Below are 26,098 nucleotides of genomic sequence, written 5' to 3'. Positions count from 1 at the left end.
ATACATGGTTACTCTTATGTCCTCTTTTTATGAACTAGACCAATAAACTTACAGAGATATGATGGTTATTCAACAAAAAACCCCAACATGGCCAAAGTTCATTGACCTTACATGACCTTTGACCTTGATCATGTGACCTGAAACTGGAACAGGATGTTCTGTGATACTTGATTACTCTTATGTACAAGTTTCATGAATCAGATCCATAAACTTTCAAAGTTATGATGGTAATTCAACAGATACACCCAATTCGGCTAAAGTTCATTGACCTTTGACCTTGGACATGTGACCTGAAACACGCACAGGATGTTCAGGGATACTTGATTACTCTAATGTCCAAGTTTAATGAACTAGACCAATAAACTTTCAAAGTTATGATGGTAATTCAACAGATACCCCCGATTCGGCCAAAGTTCATTGACCCTAAATGACCTTTGACCTTAATCATGAGACCTGAAAATTGCACAAAATGTTCAGTGATGCTTGATTACTATTATGTCCAAGTTTCATGAATCAGATCCATAAACTTTCAAAGTTATGATGGGAATTCAACAGATATCCCCAATTCGGCCAAAGTTCATTGACCCTAAATGACCTTTGACCTTGATCATGTGACCTGAAAATTGCACAAAATGTTCAGTGATGCTTGATTACTATTATGTCCAAGTTTCATGAATCAGATCCATAAACTATCAAAGTTATGATGGGAATTCAACAGATATCCCCAATTCGGCCAAAGTTCATTGACCCTAAATGACCTTTGACCTTCATCATGAGACCTGAAACTTGCACAAAATGTTCAGTGATGCTTGATTACTATTATGTCCAAGTTTCATGAATCAGATCCATAAACTTTCAAAGTTATGATGGGAATTCAACAGATATCCCCAATTCGGCCAAAGTTCATTGACCCTAAATGACCTTTGACCTTGATCATGTGACCTGAAAATTGCACAAAATGTTCAGTGATGCTTGATTACTATTATGTCCAAGTTTCATGAATCAGATCCATAAACTATCAAAGTTATGATGGGAATTCAACAGATATCCCCAATTCGGCCAAAGTTCATTGACCCTAAATGACCTTTGACCTTGGTCATGTGACGTGAAACTCATGCAGGATGTCCAGTGATACTTGATTAACCTTATGTCCAAGTTTCATGAACTAGGTCCATATATTTTCTAAGTTATGATGACATTTCAAAAACTTAACCTCAGGTTAAGATTTCGATGTTGATTCCTCCAACATGGTCTAAGTTCATTGACCCTAAATGACCTTTGACCTTGGTCATGTGACATGAAACTCTAATAGGATGTTCAGTAATACTTGATTAACCTTATGGCCAAGTTTTATTAACTAGGTCCATATACTTTCTAAGTTATGATGTCATTTCAAAAACTTAACCTCAGGTTAAGATTTGATGTTGACACCGCCGCCGCCGTCGCCGTCGGAAAAGCGGCGCCTATAGTCTCACTTTGCTTCGCAGGTGAGACAAAAACAAGCTTAAAATAAAGAGAAGATCAAATCACAGATAACTGGCAAAAATCCAAATTAATCTGCTAATTGATACATATCCGTAATTCTCCTTATTCAGCATTTTAATACATAATTGTTGAATAAAGTGTGTTAACTTTGAACTAAATGAAAACAGTTGAGAAGAATAGCTATTTAGCAAGAATTAATTGTGCATGCATGTAGCGTGTGAGCACACGGCAAGGTTTGGTGGGTATGAGATTGAGTAAATGGTGAGATTTGGCATGCATGAGATTAGAAAGTAAGGGAGCGTTACAAGAGCATGGAATACTAATACATTGCTATATGGTAATTTTGTTGTAGAAATTGTTCACTTTATGTGTCTAGCTTCCATCATTGTGTGATCTTATTATTAATGAAATAATTACACTTGTGTGTCTATATTGAGCAGGACTAGGAGCACTGTTGATATATTAAGAGCAAAGTATATATTTATATAGAAGCTGCCATTTATCTCAATATTACATTAATTAATCCTAATCAGGAAAGGACCATGGCTTATCTGGTAAACCTTGTTTTTCTGTCAAGCAAAAAAAAAAAGATTTTTATTCCTTCCTAAGGCACTGATATTTTATTTGATATATTCCAAAATATGTCAGGAGGGGCACTTTATACACCTCCTCCTCCCCCCCAACCCGTAAGTTTCAAGATTGCTAAATAATTAGAATTATCATAATTTCTGTTTAAAGGACAAGTCCACCCCAACCAAAACTTGATTTGAATAAAAAGAGAAAAATTCAACAAGCATAACACTGAAAATTTAATCAAAATCGGATGTAAAATAAGAAAGTTAAAGCATTTTAAAGTTTCGCTTATTTTCAACAAAATAGTTATATGAACGAGCCAGTTACATCCAAAGGAGTGAGTTGATGACATCACTCACTCACTATTTCTTTTGTATTTTATTATATGAAATATGAAATATTTTAATTTTCTCATCATTGTCATGTGAAATGAAGTTTCATTCCTCCCTGAACACGTGGAATTCCATTACTTTAACATTCAGTGCTTCAGGCAAGGAGGTCCTAATCGTCAAATTCGTAAAAATTGAAATATTGTATAATTCAAACAATAAAAAACAAAAGAAATAGTGAGAGAGTGACATCATCGACTCTGTCATTTGGATGTAACTGGCTCGTTCATATAATTATTTTGTTGAAAATAAGCGAAACTTTGAAATGTCATAACTTTCTTATTTTACATCCGATTTTGATGAAATTTTCAGCATTGTGCTTGTCTGATTTTTCTCTATTAATTCAAATCAAAATTTTTCTGAGGTGGACTTGACCTTTAAGACATAGGAAAAAAATAATAGCTTAAACTTTACAAAATTCAGATGATAGTGTTACCTGAGTGACTGATTGCCGTAGCTAACATTCAAATCTTGAGTTCCACCAAGTTGCTGTCGAGGCCCTTTTCTGGACGGCTTGAGACTCGATGTCATCGGTCCTATCTCATCCTCCTCCCCTTCGAGTTCTAGAGACTGTATCCTCATAGCTTGTTCTTCCACCCATCTTAGATGATCCTCGGCCCTCTGGAGACGGGCGTTCTCTCGTCGATCTCGCTCTTCTAGCTCCTCAAGCTGCTCTCTGGAATGTAGGGTTCTGATTTTAGGGGAAACAAGAAAAATATAAAGCTGTTTTTCTTGTAAAGTCATGTATGACTTTAAATTGACAGGAACATGTTGTTTTTAGGTGCTAGGGAAGCTACATAGAACGATATCATTTAGGACATGAAAGTGTCACCATTCATGCATTTGTAAATTACGTACAGCTTCATAAAATACCCACCATAAAATCCCCTGTAGCTACTTGTTTCTAACAACTACAATTCTTTGATCCTTGCCCCAAGAAAATGCTTACTCTAGTGGAATAATTGGAAGTTGCAAACAAACGGAACCAAAAATAGCCAAACCCATAAAAAAAGGTAAAAAATCTTTGTTTTGAAGCTTCCAATGACAATTGTTACTTTCACTAACCCTCTATTTCTTTACCTTGTATTGTTTTCATTCCACTGTAGTTCTCTCTCTAACCTTCCAGTTTCATTTAGTTCCTTAGCACCTCCTTTCCTCTTTGGTGCATTATAGTTCTTAGATTGAGCAAGTCTTGAAGTGGCACCCGTTTTTAATGTTCTTGGAGTGAACAGCTTTCGCGACTCTGTAAACTTATCTGCTCGCTTGTCTAGAATGTCCGCTGATTCCTTTCTTGGTGTTCGGCTTTGGTAGTCCAGAGTCATTGTGCCTTGCATGTCGGCGTTCTTATTGTTCCTGTATTGGTTTGAATTGTAGTTGTGTGATTGGCTGGTGTGTGGTCTGTTCACGTCTGAGTATGCACTGCGGGGGCGGTACGGTTGAGGGGTCATAGACGCATTCCGAGGACCTCGCAGATCAGAGATTCCATACTTGGCAAGGTCTTCATCCAAGTCCTGATATAACAAAAATATGATCCTGAATTAGTCTAACATAATATCTTATCTGATTTCACTAATTAAATGAAAAGGCATCCTATACCACATGTATGGAAGGATCACTGGTATACTAATATTACAGGTTTGGCTCCCCTTGAATAATTTTCAGCATTGAAACATGTGAAACCTATCTATAAAGACCACCTACTTAGTCAACCAAGTGGTCTTTACAGACAGGTTTGACTGTATCATCAAAAAAGGTCACCTCAGAATACAGCAAAATTTCAAAAAATTTTCACAGAAAAGAAATTTGTTTCCAAGGACCCCATATAAGAGACTACCTGGTAGATCTATGTTTCCATAAAAGATACAACATAGAAATTGGAGGAGCATTTCCATGAAAAAAACTAGACAATGCTTTCACTGACTGAGCCAATCAGATGCAAGTATTTCAGTAGCTTGAAAACAACAAAAATAAAAATATGATGTTGAGAAGAGAGAAAAATAGAAATTTTGAGAGAAAAGAAAGGGTCCCCTTTTGACCCAGGATACAATAGCTGTACCATCACGGCAATAAGATAACTTGAAAGTATTCCATTAAAAACAATATATATGTTCACCAATTTGTGCACTGCAGAAGAAAAGGCTGACAAATTGCAACACTTACCTTGCAAATCAGTACTGTTGCTCCAAATTTGATTTTACGTAATTTCTCAATTGAAAAAATGGCAAAACTAATATGTTAAAGTGAAAATTAGTCTCCTCTTACATTTCCTGAATGGATTATTGAATAAATGTCAAAGTCAAACCCCATCCACAATATGCATAATTATCAACTACAGAAAATTGATTTGAAAATGACAACATGAATAAAATAAATTAATGATAACTAAAAAAAATTGAAACTTCTGACTAGAATTTAAGTTGTTTGTTGACAACCATTGGAATTACCGAGGCATTTTCAGTGTAGCAAGTAATGTCTGCATATGGAATTTAAGGTTTATCAAGTGATTTCAATCCAAAGTACATGTATTTCTAATGAACTGACTACAATACTAGGATTCCAATTTGCATTAATTTTAATGCTATGTCTGGCAAACCCTTGAATGCCTTCAGGTTGTGAAAAGGTTCAAGAGGGTGATTAAAGTAGCTTAGTGACCAGTTGAACAGTCAAAAAAGATCAGCAGAAATGAATGCATCGTGTCCTTTGATTGTGATGTGAGAATTAATCATATCGGAATACATTAAATTATTAAATCCATATATAAAGCGGCTCTGAATCATTCACACATGCTGTTTTGAATACTCCCACTGCAAATGCTTATGAAATAAAGTGGAGACAATATTTTAGATATTTTCACCTGGGATTTTCACCAAAAAATGGTTTAGTGGACTACATAGTTTATTATTACATTCGAGATGAAAACTGCAAAGGTGTAAGTAAACTGAAAAAGAACCAGCAAATAATGGTGAGTTTTCAAATAAAAAAAAATTACTTTTCATCTTTTCTTAATTGTTTTGTAGGTCCATGCACGTGCTCTATAAAACCAGTATTGTTTGAAAGCAATGATTTTTTTTATTTTGAGGTTTCATTATTGTTTCTACTATGCTATTTCATTTGCCGTTTCTATATTTTGGGGGAAAATGGTGAGAGTTATAGTGCTACTTTTTTTTAAATATATGCTTATAAAATGTCTTCTATTCATCTAGCTAGCATTGCTCAGTCCATGACTTTTTTTTTTTTTTTTTTTGGGGGGGGGGAGGGGCCAACCTCGAAATGTAATTGCAAAGGGGATGTTTCTACACTTCATTGATGGGAGTTTAATCTTACGTACACTTCATTGATGGGAGTTTAAACTTCTGTAAACCTCATTGATGGGAGTTTAATCTTCTGTACTCTTCATTGATTGGAGTTTAATCTTCTATACACTTCACTGAAGGGAGTTTAATCTTATGTACACTTCAATGATGGGAGTTTAATCTTCTGTAAACTTCATTGATGGGAGTTTAATCTTCTGTACTCTTCATTGATGGGAGTTTAATCTTCTATACACTTCACTGAAGGGAGTTTAGTCTTCTGTACTCTTCATTGCAGAACTACTCCTAAGGTGGTTTCAGACCGCCTCGAAGTTCGTCAGTTCCAGGATTCTCTGATCGGGAAATTTACCCCGATCAGAAAATACCAGGTATTTTGGTAATGTAAAAGCAAACTATGCGTAATTTCCCCGAAAGAAAATACCCGCTAAATAGTAGGTACTTGGCGAAATTACGAGAACTTTCGCGGGGGATTTTTCCAAGGTCGCAGGTATTTTGGCGATGTGAAAGCAAATTACGGGAACTTTTAGCCCAGCATGTCGTTGGGCGTGGCGCCGTGGGTGGCTGCTAGGCTAGTGATTTTGAATCTCGCGCCTTGCCTGCTTATCAGACCATAGTATGCGCATGCTCGTAACTTCAGGAACTTATCCCGAAGGGTATGTTTCGGAGCGGTGTGAATGCAGGAATAATTAAAGGGTATTTTTTAGCCGAAAACAATTCCCGTACTTTAACAGGGATTCTTGTGATCGAGGCAGTTTGAAACTACCTCTAGACAGAAATGGATGAAGCACAAGCAGCCTTCATGAAAAAAACGGGCAGCAGAGACCACATCTTTAAATTTCAAATGGTTATTCAGAAATGTAAATAATGAACCAGGATTTATTCATCTGTTTTGTAGACTACTCCGAAGCCTTTGATAATGCTAGACATAGCCATCTTTGGAGTGTGATGCTGAAAATGGACTTCCCACATCATGTGATCAGGCTGATTAGATCTCTATACGCGGAGCAACAGTCAGCTGTTAAAATGGAATGTGGCACTACAGACCGGTTCGATGTCAAGAAAGGAGTTTGACAGGGATGTATACTCTCTCCTGCATTTTTTAAAATTTACACAGAGAAAATGAGGGAAGTTATGGATGTGTCCCAGCAGAAGACTTTGACTTACTGCGTGTTGGAGGAATAGAGCTAGGAAATCTGTGATATGCAGATGATGCAACTAGGATTTCTAAATCAAGACCTGGCCTGAGAAGTATTTATCATCTCTGAATGAAAGAAGCAAGTCATACGGTTTGAAAATGAATGTGTCAAAAACAAAAGCTATGTCTGTGGTTAAAGAAGAGGATGTAAATGATGGAGGAGTTAGTATTGATAACTCAATACTGGAGGATCATTTCAAGTACGTTGGGGTGAGAATTCAGAAAGATGGTGACAATGGCAGGGAAATGAGCTATGGGTTTGAAGGCACTAAACAACATGAAGAAACTATGGCAAGGACAGGACAAGCAGACAAAACTTAGAGTTCTCAGAGCCTGCATCTTCCCAATTTGCAACCTACCCCTGCGAAGCTTGGGTGCTACAAAAGGCAGATGAGCTAAGAATCACTGCTTTTGAAAGCAAGTGTTATCGCAGGATTTTGAGAGTCCCCTGGGTGCAACGATGGACAAATGAAGACATCAGGAATGAGCTCAATGTGCCTTAGTAGTGACTGGGTACTGCAATATGTGAGGAGGCAGAAGCTGAGTTATTTTGGTCAAACCATGAGACATAATGGTCTGGAGAAGAGGGTCCTTAGGGCACATATTCCTGGTAAACATAGTAGAGGAAGACCAAGATGTTAATGGGACAAACAGTGAGGGAGGCATTTGGTACCATGGAGAAAGCAACTAGAATGGCTCAAAACAGACGGTTGTACCACGCTGCCGTAAGGGAAGCTACGCTCTGATTAGAGTAGCCTATGCTGTGACGATGACGACTCTTCAGGGAGTTATAATCTTCTGTCAATTTATGTAGGTTATTTGTTCTATTTTTAGTTTGATGTGACAGAAATGTGAGAGTCTGATGTGTTTTTTCCATGCTTCTGGTTAACTCAGTCCCATGAATGAAAATTAAAGGTCTAGGACCTATAGACCAATTTCACAACGTGAGAGGGCAGCAGACTGGTCGCCATGCTGCGGTGGGCGAATCAACTTTTATAGTACACAAGTCAATAGGGTATTTGGTACATTCGTTCGATTTTTTTTTTATTTTGGACCAATTGAGCAGATTTCTTGTAAGATTCACAATGAGCATTAATCGGAGAAGTTCAGGTCGCAGCTGTGCTGTGTTCAATTGCCACAACAATTGGAGAAAGCTTCAGGATTGGAAGCAAAGTGAATGTGAAATTCACTCGCCTTGGACTCATGAAGCCTGTTGTGTGTGAAGCCGTACTCCCTGCATAGGTTTCCAGGCCGTGATGAAGGAATGCGTCGCCAGTGGCTCTTCCCCTTCCTCCTTTCTCCTTCCTCTCTGTTTTATTCTCTTGCCTTGCCCCCTCCTTTTGGATACTTATAGGCCTGCATAAAATGAGGTGGTGGTGGGTTTTTTTGTGGGGGGGGAGGGAGGGGGGATTTATTTGATCATGCTTAGATGGAAATATCAGTCCCTCTCTCTCTCTCTCTCCCACTATCCCTCCCTCTCTCTCCCTCTCACTATCCCCTTCTCTGTATTACACTATCCCTCTCTCTCCCTCACTCACACACTCTCTCGCTAGCCCCCCCCCCTCTCTCTCTCTCACTACCCCCCCCCTCTCTCTCTCTCACTACCCCCCCCCTTTCACTATTCCCCTCTCCCCTCTCACTATCCCCCTCCTCTCACACATACTCTCTCCCCCCTCTCTCATCCTCTCACTCTATGTCTCGTTCACTCTCCCGCTACTCAAACACAATTTGCTAGCAACAAGAAGTGAGCTCCCTGATGAAAACCAACAGCGATTCTTGGTCATCATCAACTCACTTTTACTAACAAAACTAAGGGGAAAAAGTAGCCAAAGTGCAAAAATTCATCATACCTTCATCGGTCAGATATGGCCATTGTCTTACATCGTCTACCCAGGTGTCCATGCTTTATTTTATTGATTTATGATGAAGTTAATGACACAATATCAGAGCTTATCTGTAATCTTTCATTGAATTTGTACACAGAGCCAATCGCGGTCAGCGCACTTGCCCACCGCAGCAATGGCGTCGCCGATAGAGGGCCAAATACATAAACCGGCCGTGAAATTGGTCTATAGGAAACAGACTTACTAAATCAGGGTCATTTGTTGTATTCCTTGAAGCAGGCCTAGATGAAGAAGTTTTCTTGGTACTTTGTAACTTCTTTCTCTGCTTTTCCATGGCTTGTCGCTTTAACTGGTCCCGCTCTGAGTTGATGAGAAAATATCTTGTTAACAATGAAGAGAATATGCCTTTCAGACAATGGCATGTTATCTTATTCATTTACTAAAGTATACTTTTGGAAACGATCAGGCCTACTTGCCTATTTAATTTTTCTCTATTTCTTTGCTCTTTCCGTTACCAGCCTCATGTTTTACACTCTGGGAATTGCTTTATTTCTAATGGTTAAATGATAATCTCTCAACATTGTACTATGAATGTATTTTTGTTATATTTGCAAAATAATAATGACATTCTTTCCACCTCTTTCAGTCAAAGGAAATGTCTAAACCAGGGATTCTCAAATGGTGGCGCGTGCGCCACTTTTGGCGCACCGAGCCTTGCCGAGTGGCGCTTGGGAGACAGTATAAAAAAAGTAAAAAAAATAAGGAAAAATTTGGGAGAAAAAATGTCTCTATTAACCTGGTAATAAGGATTTGGTGATAATTTTAATACAAAGAGAAAACAAAAACTCTTTACTTGACACTTAATTGCTTTTTGTTTCCTCACGTTTTGTCCGATTTACCACTCAATAACCCCTATTATGGAGGATCGACGGTGTTCTCCTTTTTATTTATTCTATGCCTGTACAAAGGTTATGTGCCACACAAGTGATTTGAAAACTCCGTATGTAGGATTTCTATTTCAACGGCGAGAAATTTTGCATTTCCAGAGTATACGTTTTGATTAAGAGTTAAACATCAAATAATATGATATTCAAAGAACATCCTTATCATAAAAGATTATGAATTGGGACATAACAAGCAGAAACTTCCGGAGCCGATTAAAATCCGAAGTTGTAAAGTGAAATACACGTATGCTCAGATGCATTGCCTGCCGTGATTGCCTGCATGTACTCTTGCTTAACAAGAACTGAATGAATGAATGATACTGCACGTGAGAGGGAGGGGGCCAAGAAAAAAAGAGAAAAGGAAAGGAAAAGAGTGGAATATTGTATTATTTTCTTAATATTATGTCAAAATGTACATTTTTGTATCGAAAAGTTCAATATTTTTGCTTTAGCTGCCATATCTAGCCCCCTCTTTTTTTTTTTTTTTACTCATTAAGCCATTTGCTTCAGCCAATAGATCTGGTGCAGAACAGTTCTGAACTAGTGGTATCATTGGTATGTTGTGAAAAAGTCACTGGTCAGTTTTCTTTTAATATTGATATTGTATAGTTTGTTGGCATTTGTATTTCTTCTGTTCATATCAATTAGAGCCCCTTCTGGGCAATTTAAAAGGCCTCATATTCCAAAACTCGACCCCACCAGGGGCCTCTGATACATTGCTGGATTGCGTAATGGCTAGTGGCGCATTACAGATTCTCAACAAGAAATGTGGCGCTTCAAAAAAAGTAATTGAGAATGGCTGGTCTAAACCATATTGTTAAAAGAAGTATGCAGTAAAATATATTACTTATTGTACTTGATGTCCATGATTTTGGAACTCCTGCATCAATACGTGCTGTAGAATGAAAATTAAGTTAAGATATTGATTAATACATTGATTCATTATTCCCATTCTTGGATAATTATTCAATTAAAAATACAATCACAATCTTTGGGCATTTAAAAAATGTTTGTGCTAGTATCCTATTGCTAATTTGATGAAAGACACACTGCATTGATTAAACCTATGGAATTTGTAACATCTCTAGATTCTCTGCCCCCTCCCCCTTAAGAAAAAGCCAAACATAAGCAATAGAGACATTCAATAGTTCAGATTGAAAAAATGACTATATTTTTTAAGATAGGTAGAGGAGATTAAGACTGAACCAATCACAAAATATCAAGTGTTATGTAGTATGTATTTAACTTCCTGTTATCCTTTCATTCATTCACCCTCACTTGTTTACAAACTCCCCCAATGTCATCTTAGAATCATAAACCCCCAATACCATTTAAATGCTAAGCCTTGACCATAAAAAGACCAACCCTCAGTGACGTCAGCTAACTTCATGAAAGAAGTATGACTCACACTTCCAGTCCCAGTCACTTGCACAGAGCATCACCACACCCCTTATACCAGATAAAGTTTGATAGACCAATCAGATCAAGTTTAGATCACTCCCACCTTAAATAGTTACATCCCCAAAACAAATGATATAAATAAGACTTCTTGATTATTATAGAGAATACCAACGATAAAATACAAGAGAATACAGAAAAAGACTAGACCCACACTGATCCTGACTTCACTCTGAATCTTAATCTTATACTTCGAAATTATTTTATATTCATCGTCTCCTGATATACTCTGAATCTTCATGTACTTCGAACTGTAGCTGAATATTGATGATTAAATACTTTGTGATTTTGAACTGTAAATTTTACTCAAAGTTTCATCATTATGCTTTCCTTCCAATAATCACCGATCCCATCCCAACACGACACAAGATCGATCAATTGACTGGTTATGGTATAAACATGAGATGATATGAATTTCTATAGATCTCATTCAAAGCAAATCATAATCAACATAATGAATGCACAATTTCTGCTTTGCATACTGGGTACTTACATTTAGCTGAGCCTAGCTTTTTATAGTGGATGTTAAGACCATTGATCACATCATTCTGGTTGAGCGCTCTCTTGTTGTTTGACGAGTATGCTAAAAAAAAAAAGGTCAACATAACATTAATATTGCTATCAGGGCCCATAAACACAAAGGTAGATGATTGATCATGTGCTCAATTTTTCACAATTGATTGTGCATTGTAGTCTATGCAAACTATTGTCAAAATATCTTCTGCGATCATTCCTAAGCTTTGTGTTACCGGCTCCAGGAAAGGAAACTTCAAGGAAATACAGAAATGACTGCATTGGCCTCCATGTTGATTCAGCACACAGAGTGTAAATTCCATATTTACCCCAAACTTAAAAAAGGGTTCTACTTTATATTGTTTGTTTGTTTGACTTTATTTCTGAGTTCACAATACATTATCAAAAATTATTTACATTGTTTGCAATATACAAAATAATCCATAATGTATACAAAATAATCATATTAAATGGTTTGGGCATATACTTCACATTAGGATGAAAATAAAAAGCAGCATAAATGCAGGAGTTTGGGTATTTAGTACAAGTTTAATAAAGTAGGGCTCTACTATATTGAGTTTGGGTATTTAGTACTGTACTAAATATAATAATAAAATTCAACATATAGGCTATGAAAGGTGCATGGATATTACTTTGGCTTAAATCGGCTCCTGAAGAATCTGCCCTGAAGACAGGTTTCTACAGGTCTCAGTCAAGCTGCAACTGTAGTACTGGCAACCAAACCATCCAATTGGTTAACGAACCATCACATAGGACAGGGGAGAATGGCAAGTTACCCAAGTAAAGTTGCCTCGATCTTCTTTGAAGGCACAGATATAGAAGAACTGTCTTCAATTTTCCACACCATTGGTCACTGGGCTAGTACTTGCAAAGTCCTGTAGGCAGCAGGCATTGAGGCATCACAAAGTCTAATCCTATCTTTTTTTTTCTTTTCCTTTTTTGATGTGACATTATTCACTGCAGAATGAACACTCGGTGTGATCATGGTCTTAACAGTTCATTGATAGATGTGTTTCAATGGAAGCCATAGCCTTCAATTCTGGTAGGGGGCGATTTGTCTCCGACACTCTCCATCGCTTTCCTTCCCAAGGCCACTTTCCTCTGTTCTTTCTGGTAGTGCAGATGGGCGCGGGCTTTTCTCTTCTCCTCCAAAGCCTTGATGATGTTCTTGTACTTCCAGCTGACTTCGTGAGCAAGATGACCAAGTTGGTAGAACTTACTCTTGGGTTTGAGTCACATAACTCTCAGAGCAGAGGGGACAATAAACCTCTTCTTCCTGTTGTAGGGGCAGGCCATCCTTCAAAGACCTTGAGCCTTTCCAGGGCTTCCACACCACGTGTTCTCTTGTATGGCAACATTCCCCTGATGACTCTCCAGAACATACGGCTGGGGCTACTGAGATGGTAGGGCCCACGAGAGGGCTTGGTGTTGGTGCGCTTGTGCATGAACTGCATGTACATGTACTTCAGATTGTTCCTGTATAAGCTGCCCGAGATGTTGATGAGCTCACTACAACCACCTTCTGACCGTTCAGGAGGTTCTTGGCCACTATGGACGCCAGATGTCCAAGTAGAACCTCTTCCATCAATCACCAGCACCTTCATAAAACTTGAGTCTAACCCTATCTTTGATACTAGACATACTTTGACCTTATCAGAGGACGTCAAGTTGTGTTTTGGACGATTTCTAGCCAGGATGCATAAAGTTGCCTACGACATGTAGGGAGCGGAACGCCTAGTCGCCTCGATGTACTACGCGATAACCCCAGACGCAATTACCATACGCGACATATATCGCCAATACAATAAGATTAGGCAAAACAGGTCAGCCTACCACGTAGGAGCCAAGTTTCTGACGGGAAAGCCTTGGGCAGAGGCTGAGGAACCTGTAGCTGCATCTATGCTGAGCTGAGTAGGCACTTTCTACGAATCGTTATGCCCCGATCTACTTTGACTGCCTCTCCGCACTTCGAAGTGTCATGAGTTCAAAGCTATTTGGACTATGACGGCAATTATGAGTCTCAAATCACTGCGTCAAGATCTCGCCAAGCAACAATGTCAAGTAACTCCATAGGGAGGATTATAGAAGTCTTCACCCTAATGTCATCACTAATCGCCCAATACATCGCGCCTTTAGCGTATCCGTCGCATTTAAGTTGTAAGGAGAGTCTTCCTCTGACCATGAGCCTGAACGAGCTGCATGTGAGGAGTCATACATGTATGTAGAAGAGGAGACGGCCACAACTTCTAAGTCTAAAAGGAAGACCAGGCAGCTGTCTGGCATGGATAAGTGAAGTAGGAGGAAGCGGATCTTCTAAGGAACTTGCCTCATAAGATTGGAGTCTCATCTCACCTTGATCTTTTACTGTATGTTGGATGTGTTACTGTTATACTGAGAAGCAGATCACATGTTAGCTGTAGCTTATATGGCATATATTACTTATCATTGATGTTACTTAGTATTTTATAGTCCAGTTCAAGGGACTACTTGAGGTTTTATGAGACAGTCTTAAATTTTCAAAGTTTGCATTTGGACTCTGGCCTAATCAGATATCAATGCTGTGATATGATATATTATTCAGAAGAAACTGCATACACAGCACAGTAGGAAAAACCTCTGACATAGAGTAAGGCTTCCTCAACATTTAGATCACTTTGTTGATTAACAACCAATACCAGAATTAGGATTAGGTCTGTTCATCAATGAACCCAAGCGTATGATAATGGTAAACCTATGGATTGTAGGCCACCCAATGTTAATACATTGTCAAACACACCCGGTCCTGGGACACATATGCAAGTCCTAACTGCAGAGGCCAAGAGATTAAAGATGATCTTAAAAAGGTAGCACTGTGTGTACAGTGATTCAGTACCCTTTTCACATTAACACCTGGGTGGTGAGTGGCAAAGACAGATTAATGATTTGCAGAGCTCAAAACCAAGATTGAAGAAATGGATAGAAATTTTACTTTTATTATCATCTTTCTACCAAAATAAACTAAATCATGGATAATATTTGGTTTCACTTAAATGATTTTGTAATTTTGTATATTTTCACTTGATGTTATCTTTACAAGTGAGATGGTGAGAAAGGATATTTAACTGTAGACATCATTATCAATGAAGTTATGAATATTGTTGTTTTTATTCATAATGTAGCCCTATTCAGCATGTTGATACCCAATTTTCCATCACTTTGAAACAAAAATACAGATCAGAGAAAAAAATCTCTTCACAATCACATTTTGGTGTCAAATACAGGGAAACATGAATGCAATATATATTTGTGATTTTCACTAACAATAATGCATTGAACTAATCAGATGCAAAGATTTATGTAGCCTAGAACAAAAAGCTAGTTGAAAATTATCAACTATTCTTATAATGAAACAAATATAGGAAAGGAAGACTTACGGCTACTCTTCAATGATAGCTGCCCTTTATTAAGCCCTTTGACAGACACAGGGCTAGGTGGAATGGCAGGTGTTGGGGTAGCTGAGAAAAAGAGGACAAAAATATTAGCTGATCATCACAAAAACACAATGCTACATGTACCTGTAAAGATTGCTCATCACTTAAGCAAAAAATAAGATTAACCTAAGGTCAGGAAGCCGCCTTTTTTTTCAGGTACGAAAATATGAAAGCTTCTAGATTTATTTCTTTTCTTGTGTGTGTGGTGTGGTGTAGTGGGGACTCTTTGCATGTCAAAAAGCCATACTCATGAATGCTCATAACAAAGGTGAAATAGAAATGGAACCTTTAAGGGTTCGTAAAAATGAGTGTCTTTGGACATGTTTGTCCTCACTGTCCGTATCATTAAATTGTAAATTGAGCTAATGCAAGTATTTTACAATTCACGATATTCATCAGCTGATTGAATTTTTTTTTTAAAATTGGCACTGCTCATGATATCGTCGCCCTCTCTTATACGCGTCTTGTAACTAGGCTACGAACAAAGAAGGAAAATGGGACAAGATCATCGGTGAGTATCTGCTCATCTTCTTACATGATTTCTCTTAATATTTCTAATATGTCTCGTGTTAAAAAAATCAAATGTGCCTTCTTTTCCATTTACAAAATTGTGTGGCTAGCAAGTTAAACAAATCAAGTATTTTGGAGCAACATTGTTTTCTCCAAAAACTCTCCTTTGTGTGGCCCAATGCCTTGCCGTGCTAGGTGTCATGGGGAGTAAGCCTACGTAGCAGAAATAATTTTACTTCCCAGACGTCTCCAGGCTAGCCTCGATGTCAGGATACTGCCACACGATAGACCTTCATTTCTGTTTTCACTATTTATTTTCAAAAATAGTTTGACCATAAATTACCCTAGTCCCGTGAGTATGGGTAAATACATGGTGAGCCCCAGGGCTCCGGCTAGCCTGGAGGCATCTGGGGAGTAAAAGTCATCTATGAGGACTCTATATACATGTAGGCTTACTCCCCATTGACGCCTGGGACGCCAAAGTATATTCACGCACGTACGGCCACAAAACCTGAAACTTTTGCCCCCCGAGATTTCTACTTTCCTTCTAAAAAATCTAGCCCTAAAACATGTACATGGGGTTTAACTTCATTTCCAACATTTCTGCGATATCGATTTCGTTTTTAAAGCCGTGTTTACGTCCCCATTGGTCGCTTGGCGACCACTTTAGGTGACACCCCAATACTTACCCGTGTTAATAGATTGGGACTCCACTCACGCGCATTTGGGCCGCCCTAGCTTAAAACTAAGCATTTTTATCTAGAAATTGTCAAAACATACGTTTAATATATGTTTAATCGGTACTCACCGGCTTTGAATTTTCAGACGCTTTCTCACAATTCTCAGTAAATATTTGCGACAAATGTTTTTGCCGTAGACAGCTACACATGCAACCTTATTTATAAATGGAGCACCCCTTACGAGAGTTGTTAATGCCGCTGAAAAATCGTTAGGCACTTTGGCGTGTGTTCAAGGTGTTTGTCTGTTCTATTTTTTTATAGGTATGAGATCGAGATCACAGCGAGTATTTACACTCTTCCATAATGATTCCGAAAGGGAGGCGCAACACATCCCCCCACATCCCAGGGAGACACATCCCCCTTACCTAAAATAGTAGGGGGCACATTATCAAATGTCCCCCTACTATTTTTGGTCTTTTATATGATGGAAAGAAATAGCCTACATCATTCAAAATCAAAATAAAACATGTATTTTGGAAGAGACGACCTTAATTTTCGGGGTGCACTTTTTTTTTGTTAATTACAGATGGCAGATTTTTTAATGAAATCACGGGTGCTATAGATTTAAATAAAATTGTAAAAAGTCTGCAAGGAGCGAAGCGAGCCAGAAAATAATATTTTTTAGATGAAAATTTCATCAAGTAGTATTTGTTCTTTCTCACATGACTTCCTTCTTTTTTCCATTTTCCTTTTTTAAGTTCTCATATCCCTTTTTTTTTCTCAAGTAAACTCCAAAAAAAGTAGTAGAAGTATTGCATAAAATTTAGCAACCTTATACACACACATTTATACACACGCAATTCATCTTTCTTCTTGTTTTTTATTTTCAATCTTTGGAAACCGGGTTTTGTTATTAAATCCTTAAGGCTTCAGTTTCATTTTTCTCCACCATTTTTCCCTAACCATTTCAACTAATTTCCCTTTCATGCTAATGTATTAGCACTATTAAAGGGTAGTCAGGTGGCATAACGAGCTAAAAATTTAGGGGGCTAGATAGTACGGCGTAGCAGGCAAAATTTATCATAAATCTGTCAGTGAACAAGCAAGCAAAAATTTGATTTTTTATTTTGTTAAAATGTCCACTTTTGTAATAGATTTTGACATAAAATAATAATAATAGTGTATATTTGTAGAGCGCACACACCGTCAGTAGACGCTCATGGCGCTAGCCGAGCAACAGTTCTCTTTTACAATGTAAAAATTTAATTTTATAGAAATTTATTTAAATACTACACAAGAACCATGGACAAGTAAAATGATATCATATTTCACTTTTCTATTGTTTCTTTCTATTCCTATATTTTTTTATTGGTAGTAGTTTTTGGGGGCAAGCTTCCCAAGCCCCCCCCCCCCCCATCTGCGGCCACTCATTTCAGGATGATTTGTTCTTTCTCACATGACTTCCTTCTTTTTTTCCAATTTCCTTTTTTAAGTTCTCATATCCCTTTTTTTTTGGGGGGGTTGCCAAATTTTACGTAAAATAATAATAATAGTGTATATTTGTAGAGCGCACACACCGTCAGTAGACGCTCATGGCGCTAGCCGAGCAACAGTTCTCTTTTACAATGTAAAAATTTAATTTTATAGAAATTTATTTAAATACTACACAAGAACCATGGACAAGTAAAATGATATCATATTTCACTTTTCTATTGTTTCTTTCTATTCCTATATTTTTTTATTGGTAGTAGTTTTTGGGGGCAAGCTTCCCAAGCCCCCCCCCCATCTGCGGCCACTCATTTCAGGATGATTTGTTCTTTCTCACATGACTTCCTTCTTTTTTTCCAATTTCCTTTTTTAAGTTCTCATATCCCTTTTTTTTCTCAAGTAAACTCAAAAAAAAGGTTCTCACTAAAAAAAAGGTCATTTTGTCTCACGTAAAGTTTGACAATTTAAAGAAAAAATGGTCACTCAAAATGAAAGTCATTTTGTCCGCGTAATATTCGGCAAGCCCCCCCCCAAAAAAAATAATAAAATGAGAAAAGGGAAAGTCATTTTGTACCACGTAAAATTTGGCAACCCCCCCCCAAAAAAAAGGAAAATGGTTTTTAACTAATAATGATCAAAGGTAATTTTGTCTCGCGTAAAATTTGACAATTTTTTTTTTAAGTTTTCACTAAAAAAAAGGCAGTGTATACAGCCACACGCGTGTGGTTATATCCAGAACACCTATCTGTGGATACCGCCACACGCCGCCAGTAATAACAGTAAAACACGTAGGATGGGGGTCGGGTGTCCGGACACTTTATCTTTTTGAAGCCTTCTTGTTTGTTTGTGGATTACACTAAAAATATGAATTCATTACTTGTAATCATTTTCTATTTTGTAATTTATAATATTTCCTAACATTTTGTACTAAAAATTGATGAAACTTCGCTTGTAAATTTTTCCAAATGACATTCTAAAATTGATCGTCCGGACACACAACCCGTCCGGATACATAACAACTGGGTATACAATGTATGTAGGTCTGACCGTCTATATCACGATCAAAATAACCTCATTTCTTCATTAAATTCTTACATTCTAAACCCCTTTGATATCCTTAGATTGTTTCAATTTCATTCTCACCGTCTTCTCTCCTTGCTTTTCTTGTCTTGTTACAAACGGTCGTCTGTTTAACAGCAAATTCTCTTTTTCTACTTGTGTCGATTCTGGCTTCCTTCGCGGTGGCAGACCCATACAGCGTTAGCGCAGCGCAGTAGTAGACATACACAGTTTAGGTTTACGTAAACGTAAACCCAAACTGTGTATGGGTCTGCCACCGCGAAGGAAGCCAGAATCGACACAAGTAGAAAAAGAGAATTTGCTGTTAAACAGACGACCGTTTGTAACAAGACAAGAAAAGCAAGGAGAGAAGACGGTGAGAATGAAATTGAAACGATCTAAGAATATCAAAGGGGTTTAGAATGTAAGAATTTAATTTTAATGAAGAAATGAGGTTATTTTGATCGTGATATAGACGGTCAGACCTACATACGTGTTTTACTGTTATTACTGGCGGCGTGTGGCGGTATCCACAGATAGGTGTTCTGGATATAACCACACGCGTGTGGCTGGATGGTAAAGACACACGCGTGTCACTTGTTCACTGCTACCATCTGGCCTGTGGAGAATCTACAGGTAGGACTATGGTATGCCAATGCTGTATAGAGCACACACTAAAAAAATCATTAAAATATCACTTTTGTGACCAAAATTACTAATTTTCATACAGTTTTAATTTATTTATCATTAGTAATGTAGGAATAATTTTTGTATTCACCAGAGCGCTCATAAACTTGAATTTTGGGCATATTTTTGTGTACGCCCTCTATTGGTGGAAAGTAATATGTCAAGAAAATTTTCATTTTTTGATCACTATTTTTAATTAAGAAAAAAATGATATAAAAAATCAAATTTAAATAAGAGCCAGGCAGTATGAATTAACAGGTCTAATGGAAACTGTCAGTGTAAAAAAATCAAGCATTTGCCCAAAGAAAAAGAGAAAATAAGCCAAACATTGCCACCCTTATTTTGTCACACATGGAGATATAACTCAACTGAGAACAAGGTTATATTATAACCTTGTTCATTGAATGAGTGACGCGTGTGGCTGTATACACTGCCTAAAAAAAAAGTAAAAAAGGTCATTTTTTCTACCGTTATATTTGAAAAGTCCCCAACCCCCATAAAAAATTTGTCCCTAAAAGTGATGTATAGAAAGTCATATTGGTAATTTGTTCCCAGTAAAATTTGACAAGCAAAAAAAGGCCAAAAAGAGAAAAGAATATGAACGCGGGCCGGAGCTCCACGTTAGCCAACTTGCCAAGGAGAAAAAAACAAACATCATAATCGGTAGTATGGGACCACGGTCGTCATTCCGCCTCAAATAACATGCAAATTATCCATTGAAAGCATCCTTACCCCGCGGAAAATCTGGTTTCGCCATCTCAGAAAAGTCTTTTATCTCTCACAACCTTCCAAATTCATTGAGTCATTGAGATTTTAGATGAGTAATAAAAAAGCCCCGATTATGGAAACTTCACCGACACCGTTGGCTTTCACTTCCCCAATTTTGGCCAAACTATGCGCATGCAGAGGGCGTTTCACGATTAAAATAGACAATTTGCGCACGCGCAAGCAACACGTAGCTATGGAAACATTTCCTTTTCGTGAACCCAAGATCCGATCGACTGCTAGTATACGAGAGTAATACGAGTACGAATATCCATCATCAGTGTAGCACTGTATATTGCCCGACCTTTGATTTCACGTAGGTGGATCCAGGGGGGGGGGGGGCGAGGGGCCAGACTCCCCCTACTGGCGGAGCAATAAAAGGGGGGGGGGGGAGAAAGGAAAAAAAAGAAAAAGAAGGGGAAGCATAAGAGGAGGAAGACGAGTGAATAAAATAAAATGTGGGGAAGACTTGCAAAATAATCTTTCATGTCGGGATATAAAATTTTCGCTGGCGTTTCGCGCTCGCATTTCCTTTTAGCTCAAGGAGGAGCTTAAAATATCAAATTTTGAAGTCAATATAAAAACATATTTCAACTCGGAAATTGAACTTTCATTATTTTGTTTGATTTACAAATTGATTTTAAAAAATTGCTCTGTAAAAATTTATGTTTTATGGTCTGAATATTAACATTTTTTGCTTGCGCTGCGTGCTCGCAAAATTTGATTTGTCAGGTACCTATTATTTTCGTGTATTCCATTAAGTTATCAAAATATCCCTGTTTAGGTCAGATGGTCAAAACCAAAGGTCAAAACGTATCAGCTAGCGCTGCACGCTCGCATTAAAAAAAAGATTGGTGAGTTATGTATATCTCAATATTAATTCTAAAACAAACTACTTAAAATCCCCATTTGATGACAGTTAATCCTAAATTTCCGCTCGCTTTTTCTGCTAGCATTAATTTTTGAAAGATATTATCTCATGCATCTTATCTTATTCATAATTCATAATTACAAAAGTGCTTTAAATGTCCAGTTTTCAGGTCATAATATTGACATATATCGCGCTCTCAAGCTTAGGAAGAGAAATAGGAAGATATTCATCATTTTCATATGATGAAATCATGTCTTTATAGAATGTTTTAGTTTCAGTTTATTTTTTTTTCTCATTCCCAACAAAATCCATCATAAATATAACTAAAACATAATGTAACATAATATATATATATATATACATATATATATATATATATATATATATATATATATATATATATATATAAATATATATATATATATTCATCTAAATTATACATTTGAAACTTAATATGGATTATGGAATAATAGTGTAAAGTCTAGCAATATTTTTGTGAAAACAGTCGTCATGAACATTCATTAGGTGGGCTGATGATGTTACTTCCACAATTTCCCCTTTCTAATGTTATTACATGCATCATAGGCCTAAATGTTTTATTTTTTCATATTGTGTGTAAATGATTGTCTCCATGGCATATAACAAATAACTTATGCACTTAATCAGTTGTCAATCCAATTGTTTTTGTTCATGGTAGAAAAATTTTGAATAAACCTAATTTCATACAATAAAATACAAAAGAACAAGTGGGGATATGACATCATCAGCCCCCCTAATTAATATTCATAAAGGAATGCCTGAACTGTTTCACCGGAATAATGCGAGTCTTTAAAATTCAATAACCTCGTTTTTGTTATCAAATTCCACGTAAAAACAATAATCCTAAATTTAATTGGCAACTTCGCCAAGTTAACCACGTTTAAAACACTTAACTTGTTATATGGCTAAAAGTTTTGAGAGATTAAATCATATAATTATAAAATATTTCTATGGATTCATTAGAGTTTGGAAATAGAATACTTATATGGATCGCCTATATGGTTACACTTCGTAATTCCGAAAGTTCTTTATTCCGAAGGTTCGTAATTCCGAAGGATCGATAGTCCGAAAACGAAATAAGGTTCGTTGTTCCGAAGGTTCGTTAATCCGAAAACGAAATAAGATTTGTTAATCATTACAATTTCGGACGAACCTTCAGAATTACGAACCTCATTTCGTTTTCTGATTAACGAACCTTCGGAATTACGAACCTCAGTTTGTTTTCGGACTAACGAACCTTCGGAACTACGAACCTCATTTCGTTTTATTTCGTTTTCGGACTTACGAACCTTCGGAATTACGAAGCTTCGGAAATACGAACCTTCGGAATAACGAACCTTCGGAATAACGAACCTTCGGAATATCCGAACTTTCGGAATATGTGGCCTATATACCTGCGGCAGATTGCCAATTCAGCATTTTTTTATTAGGCCCCGTATTAGGCCTCCGGCGGACTTTAGCAAAGCGATTGACCTGACATTAAATTCTAGATGAAATGTTTAAATTTCATAAAGTGTTGTTGTATTACATTTATCACACCTCTTGTTTTATCAAATACTTCGGGTGTTGTCTCTCTTTATTGTTGAATTTCATGCTGTTTTTTTTTCAGTCATAGGCCTATCTAGATTTTGGAATCAATCATAATTATGACAAATCTATATGAAAACGGTGATTTCGTAAATGAGAATTAAAATGTGCATGATCCCCCTCCATTATATTTAAGACGTAGTTGAGGGAATAAATGAATTCACTGCCAGTGGGCACTTTCCAGTAATTTTAAAATACTTCTTTGCTTCATCGATTAATCATTTCTGTCGATATCTTGCACACTATACATGCATGTATTATATTTGATTGTTGGATGTGGAAATAAAATGATTTTTTTCTTACGATTGCATTGTTTATGCAATTGTATCAAAGAATAATCACCTGCTTCGGGTGTTGTCTTTTCAACAACCATGAAACCCAAGATCAAGTTCTATCAAGACGTAACGAGATTTATTAGAATTTATCATCTTGGGGGGGGGGGTTAAATTTCACACCTGTTGATAAAATCGAAACTTAGTTGTTCATAAAATTTTTTTATTTTATGATACAGGAACAACACAATGATGATTAGCATGATTAGGGTCGTTTCTAAATGATAAGCAATTTTAAAGAAAATTATATCTAAATATAAATTTGAATATAAATATGAATATGGCAGTTGTGATTTTTTAATTCTATTTTTTTTACACAATGTGAATGATAATATACTGCTGTTTAAAACAACATTATGGCCCAATTCACAAGGTGGTTTTTAAAACAATCGTTACTTTGAACCATAATAACACTAATATACCGCGTAAATTTAAAAAAATGTCCAATGCTGATGCGCTTGTCACAGTGCGCCAAATATTGACGCCTGTAATTGCTGATGTGGTTATCAACGCTATGTTTGTCACGAGTCCTCTGTTTTAATGAGTCCACTCTTCAAACAGTGGACTCATAATGAGAGGAAGATATAGAACACAATTTTTATTATTTTCAAAGGAGGAAATGCAATGGGAATATGAAATATTTCATTTAAATCAAATAAATAGATTTTACTATAACATATAGATATTAATTATTTTGGCTATTTTCCAGGGCTGTTACGTTTTCAAGCTTTGCTTTTGTGATGACCCTTGCAACCATACTAGTTATTGTTTAACAGAAAATACCACTTAATACTTTTCATTTATGTAAGATATATTTGATGATTAATATACAAAACTATTGTTCATTATCTTGATGTCAATTTCAGATATGTTTTTTCTTATCCAGAATTTTGTTATGAAAAATGTTGCAAAAACCAATAAATGAAATGAAATATTAAAAATCATGGAGGGAAAAATTGAAGGCAAAAAGAGGAAGGGATGTAAAAGAAAAACCGGCTTGGAAAAATTGAAGAGAAGACAGGCAGAAAGATAAACGAATGCTGCTGCTGCAAGATAGATACAGATGGAAAACCATGCATCCAACCTATTCGAAGAGAAGGAACAGCGGTAAGGTAATATAAATATCATATCAACCTGCAATTAGATAACTCGAACGTCATTGGATATAATAACCTAAAATTTTGGACATAGTATATCGGTATTTTTAATACAATTTCACGGGAATAACAGTTAGGGATTTGGAACGCTTAAAGGGCTAGGATAAAGGAGATAGAAATGCACAACAATAACAGAAGTATTAAAGTGAATATATATATATATATTTCGGGAATTCTATCCTTGAATAGAGTGCTCGATGTCCTTCACAGGAAGAGCTCTGAATAATAAACACAAGTTCACGAGGTTGACTGGAGGTTCATCAAAGTTGCGACTCTGAGTTTCACGCAACCTAACGTGAGGTGCGATCTTCAGGCAACTGATAAAACATGTTATAAAAGTATATAAATATATACTTTTATGCATAAACTATATTAATGTATATATCTACAAGAAATATATAATATATATATTACATATCATATATATAATATGTATATAATAGATATATATCATATGTATATCATACATATAAGATACATTTATATATATATATATATATATATATATATATATATATATATATATATATATATATATATATATATATATAAATATATATATATATATATATATATATATATATATATATATATACTATGGAAGCTTAAAAGTGCCACCGAGATGTTGAGATAATTATCTCGGGAAGTAGACATCTTGATAGCAAATGATGAGATGACAAGATCCTGGATCTCATCATGTCAACATCTTTTAGAAGAGATGATGAGATGACAAGATCCCGGATCTCATCATGTCAACATCTTTTAGAAGAGATGATGAGATGACAAGATCCCGGATCTCATCATGTCAACATCTCTTAGAAGAGATGTTGAGATGACAAGATCCCGGATCTCATCATGTTGACATCTTTTAGAAGAGATGATGAGATGACAAGATCCTGGATCTCATCATGTTGACATCTTTTAGAAGAGATGATGAGATGACAAGATCCCGGATCTCATCATGTCAACATCTTTAGAAGAGATGTTGAGATGACAAGATCCTGGATCTCATCATGTTGACATCTTGTAGAAGAGATGATGAGATGACAAGATCCTGGATCTCATCATGTTGACATCTTTTGGAAGAGATGATGAGATGACAAGATCCTGGATCTCATCATGTTGACATCTTGTAGAAGAGATGATGAGATGACAAGATCCTGGATCTCATCATGTTGACATCTTGTAGAAGAGATGATGAGATGACAAGATCCCGGATCTCATCATGTTGACATCTTTTAGAAGAGATGATGAGATGACAAGATCCTGGATCTCATCATGTTGACATCTTTTAGAAGAGATGATGAGATGACAAGATCCCGGATCTCATCATGTCAACATCTTTTAGAAGAGATGATGAGATGCCAAGATCCTGGATCTCATCATGTTGACATCTTGTAGAAGAGATGATGAGATGACAAGATCCTGGATCTCATCATGTTGACATCTTTTAGAAGAGATGATGAGATGACAAGATCCCGGATCTCGTCATGTCGACATCTTTTAGATGAGATGATCTGACAAGATGCTTGCACCTGCACGCATTAACACCGACAGGAATTTGGTTGATATTCGATTTTCGATATTCAAACTGTGAAGTTGGTTCGACATTCAAACGCGTGTGAATTTGGTTAATTTTCGATATTCAAAATTAGGGGCTTTCAAAGCTAAATAGGGGAGTATAACAGGTGCAGCACATCTCGGGCAACCATAAATACAC

General features: G+C 36.7%; 1 protein-coding gene across 2 annotated transcripts in view; it reads right to left on the bottom strand.

The window, feature by feature from the left end:
- Window positions 1-20,629, bottom strand: part of LOC121418131 (spermatogenesis-associated protein 7 homolog) — a 40,162-nt gene extending 19,533 nt beyond the window's left edge. The window contains exons 1-7 of one of the 2 annotated variants that reach the window (XM_041611833.1): window positions 20,360-20,629; window positions 15,147-15,227; window positions 11,693-11,782; window positions 10,589-10,636; window positions 9,042-9,157; window positions 3,528-3,958; window positions 2,884-3,138 (exon numbers count right to left, since the gene is read on the bottom strand). In XM_041611833.1, coding sequence (XP_041467767.1) covers window positions 2,884-3,138; window positions 3,528-3,958; window positions 9,042-9,157; window positions 10,589-10,636; window positions 11,693-11,782; window positions 15,147-15,227; window positions 20,360-20,384 — 1,046 coding nt within the window. In that variant the 5' untranslated portion in view covers window positions 20,385-20,629. The remainder of the gene's footprint in view (window positions 1-2,883; window positions 3,139-3,527; window positions 3,959-9,041; window positions 9,158-10,588; window positions 10,637-11,692; window positions 11,783-15,146; window positions 15,228-20,359) is intronic. The other variant, XM_041611834.1, reaches the window with a different exon arrangement.
- Between the last annotated feature and the right edge of the window lie 5,469 nt (window positions 20,630-26,098).

This window comes from Lytechinus variegatus, chromosome 7, assembly GCF_018143015.1.
Source record: "Lytechinus variegatus isolate NC3 chromosome 7, Lvar_3.0, whole genome shotgun sequence".
Classification (NCBI taxonomy): Eukaryota; Metazoa; Echinodermata; class Echinoidea; order Temnopleuroida; family Toxopneustidae; genus Lytechinus; species Lytechinus variegatus.
The sequence above is the reverse complement of the archived record's forward strand: the minus strand, read 5'-3'. Positions and strand labels throughout refer to the sequence as shown.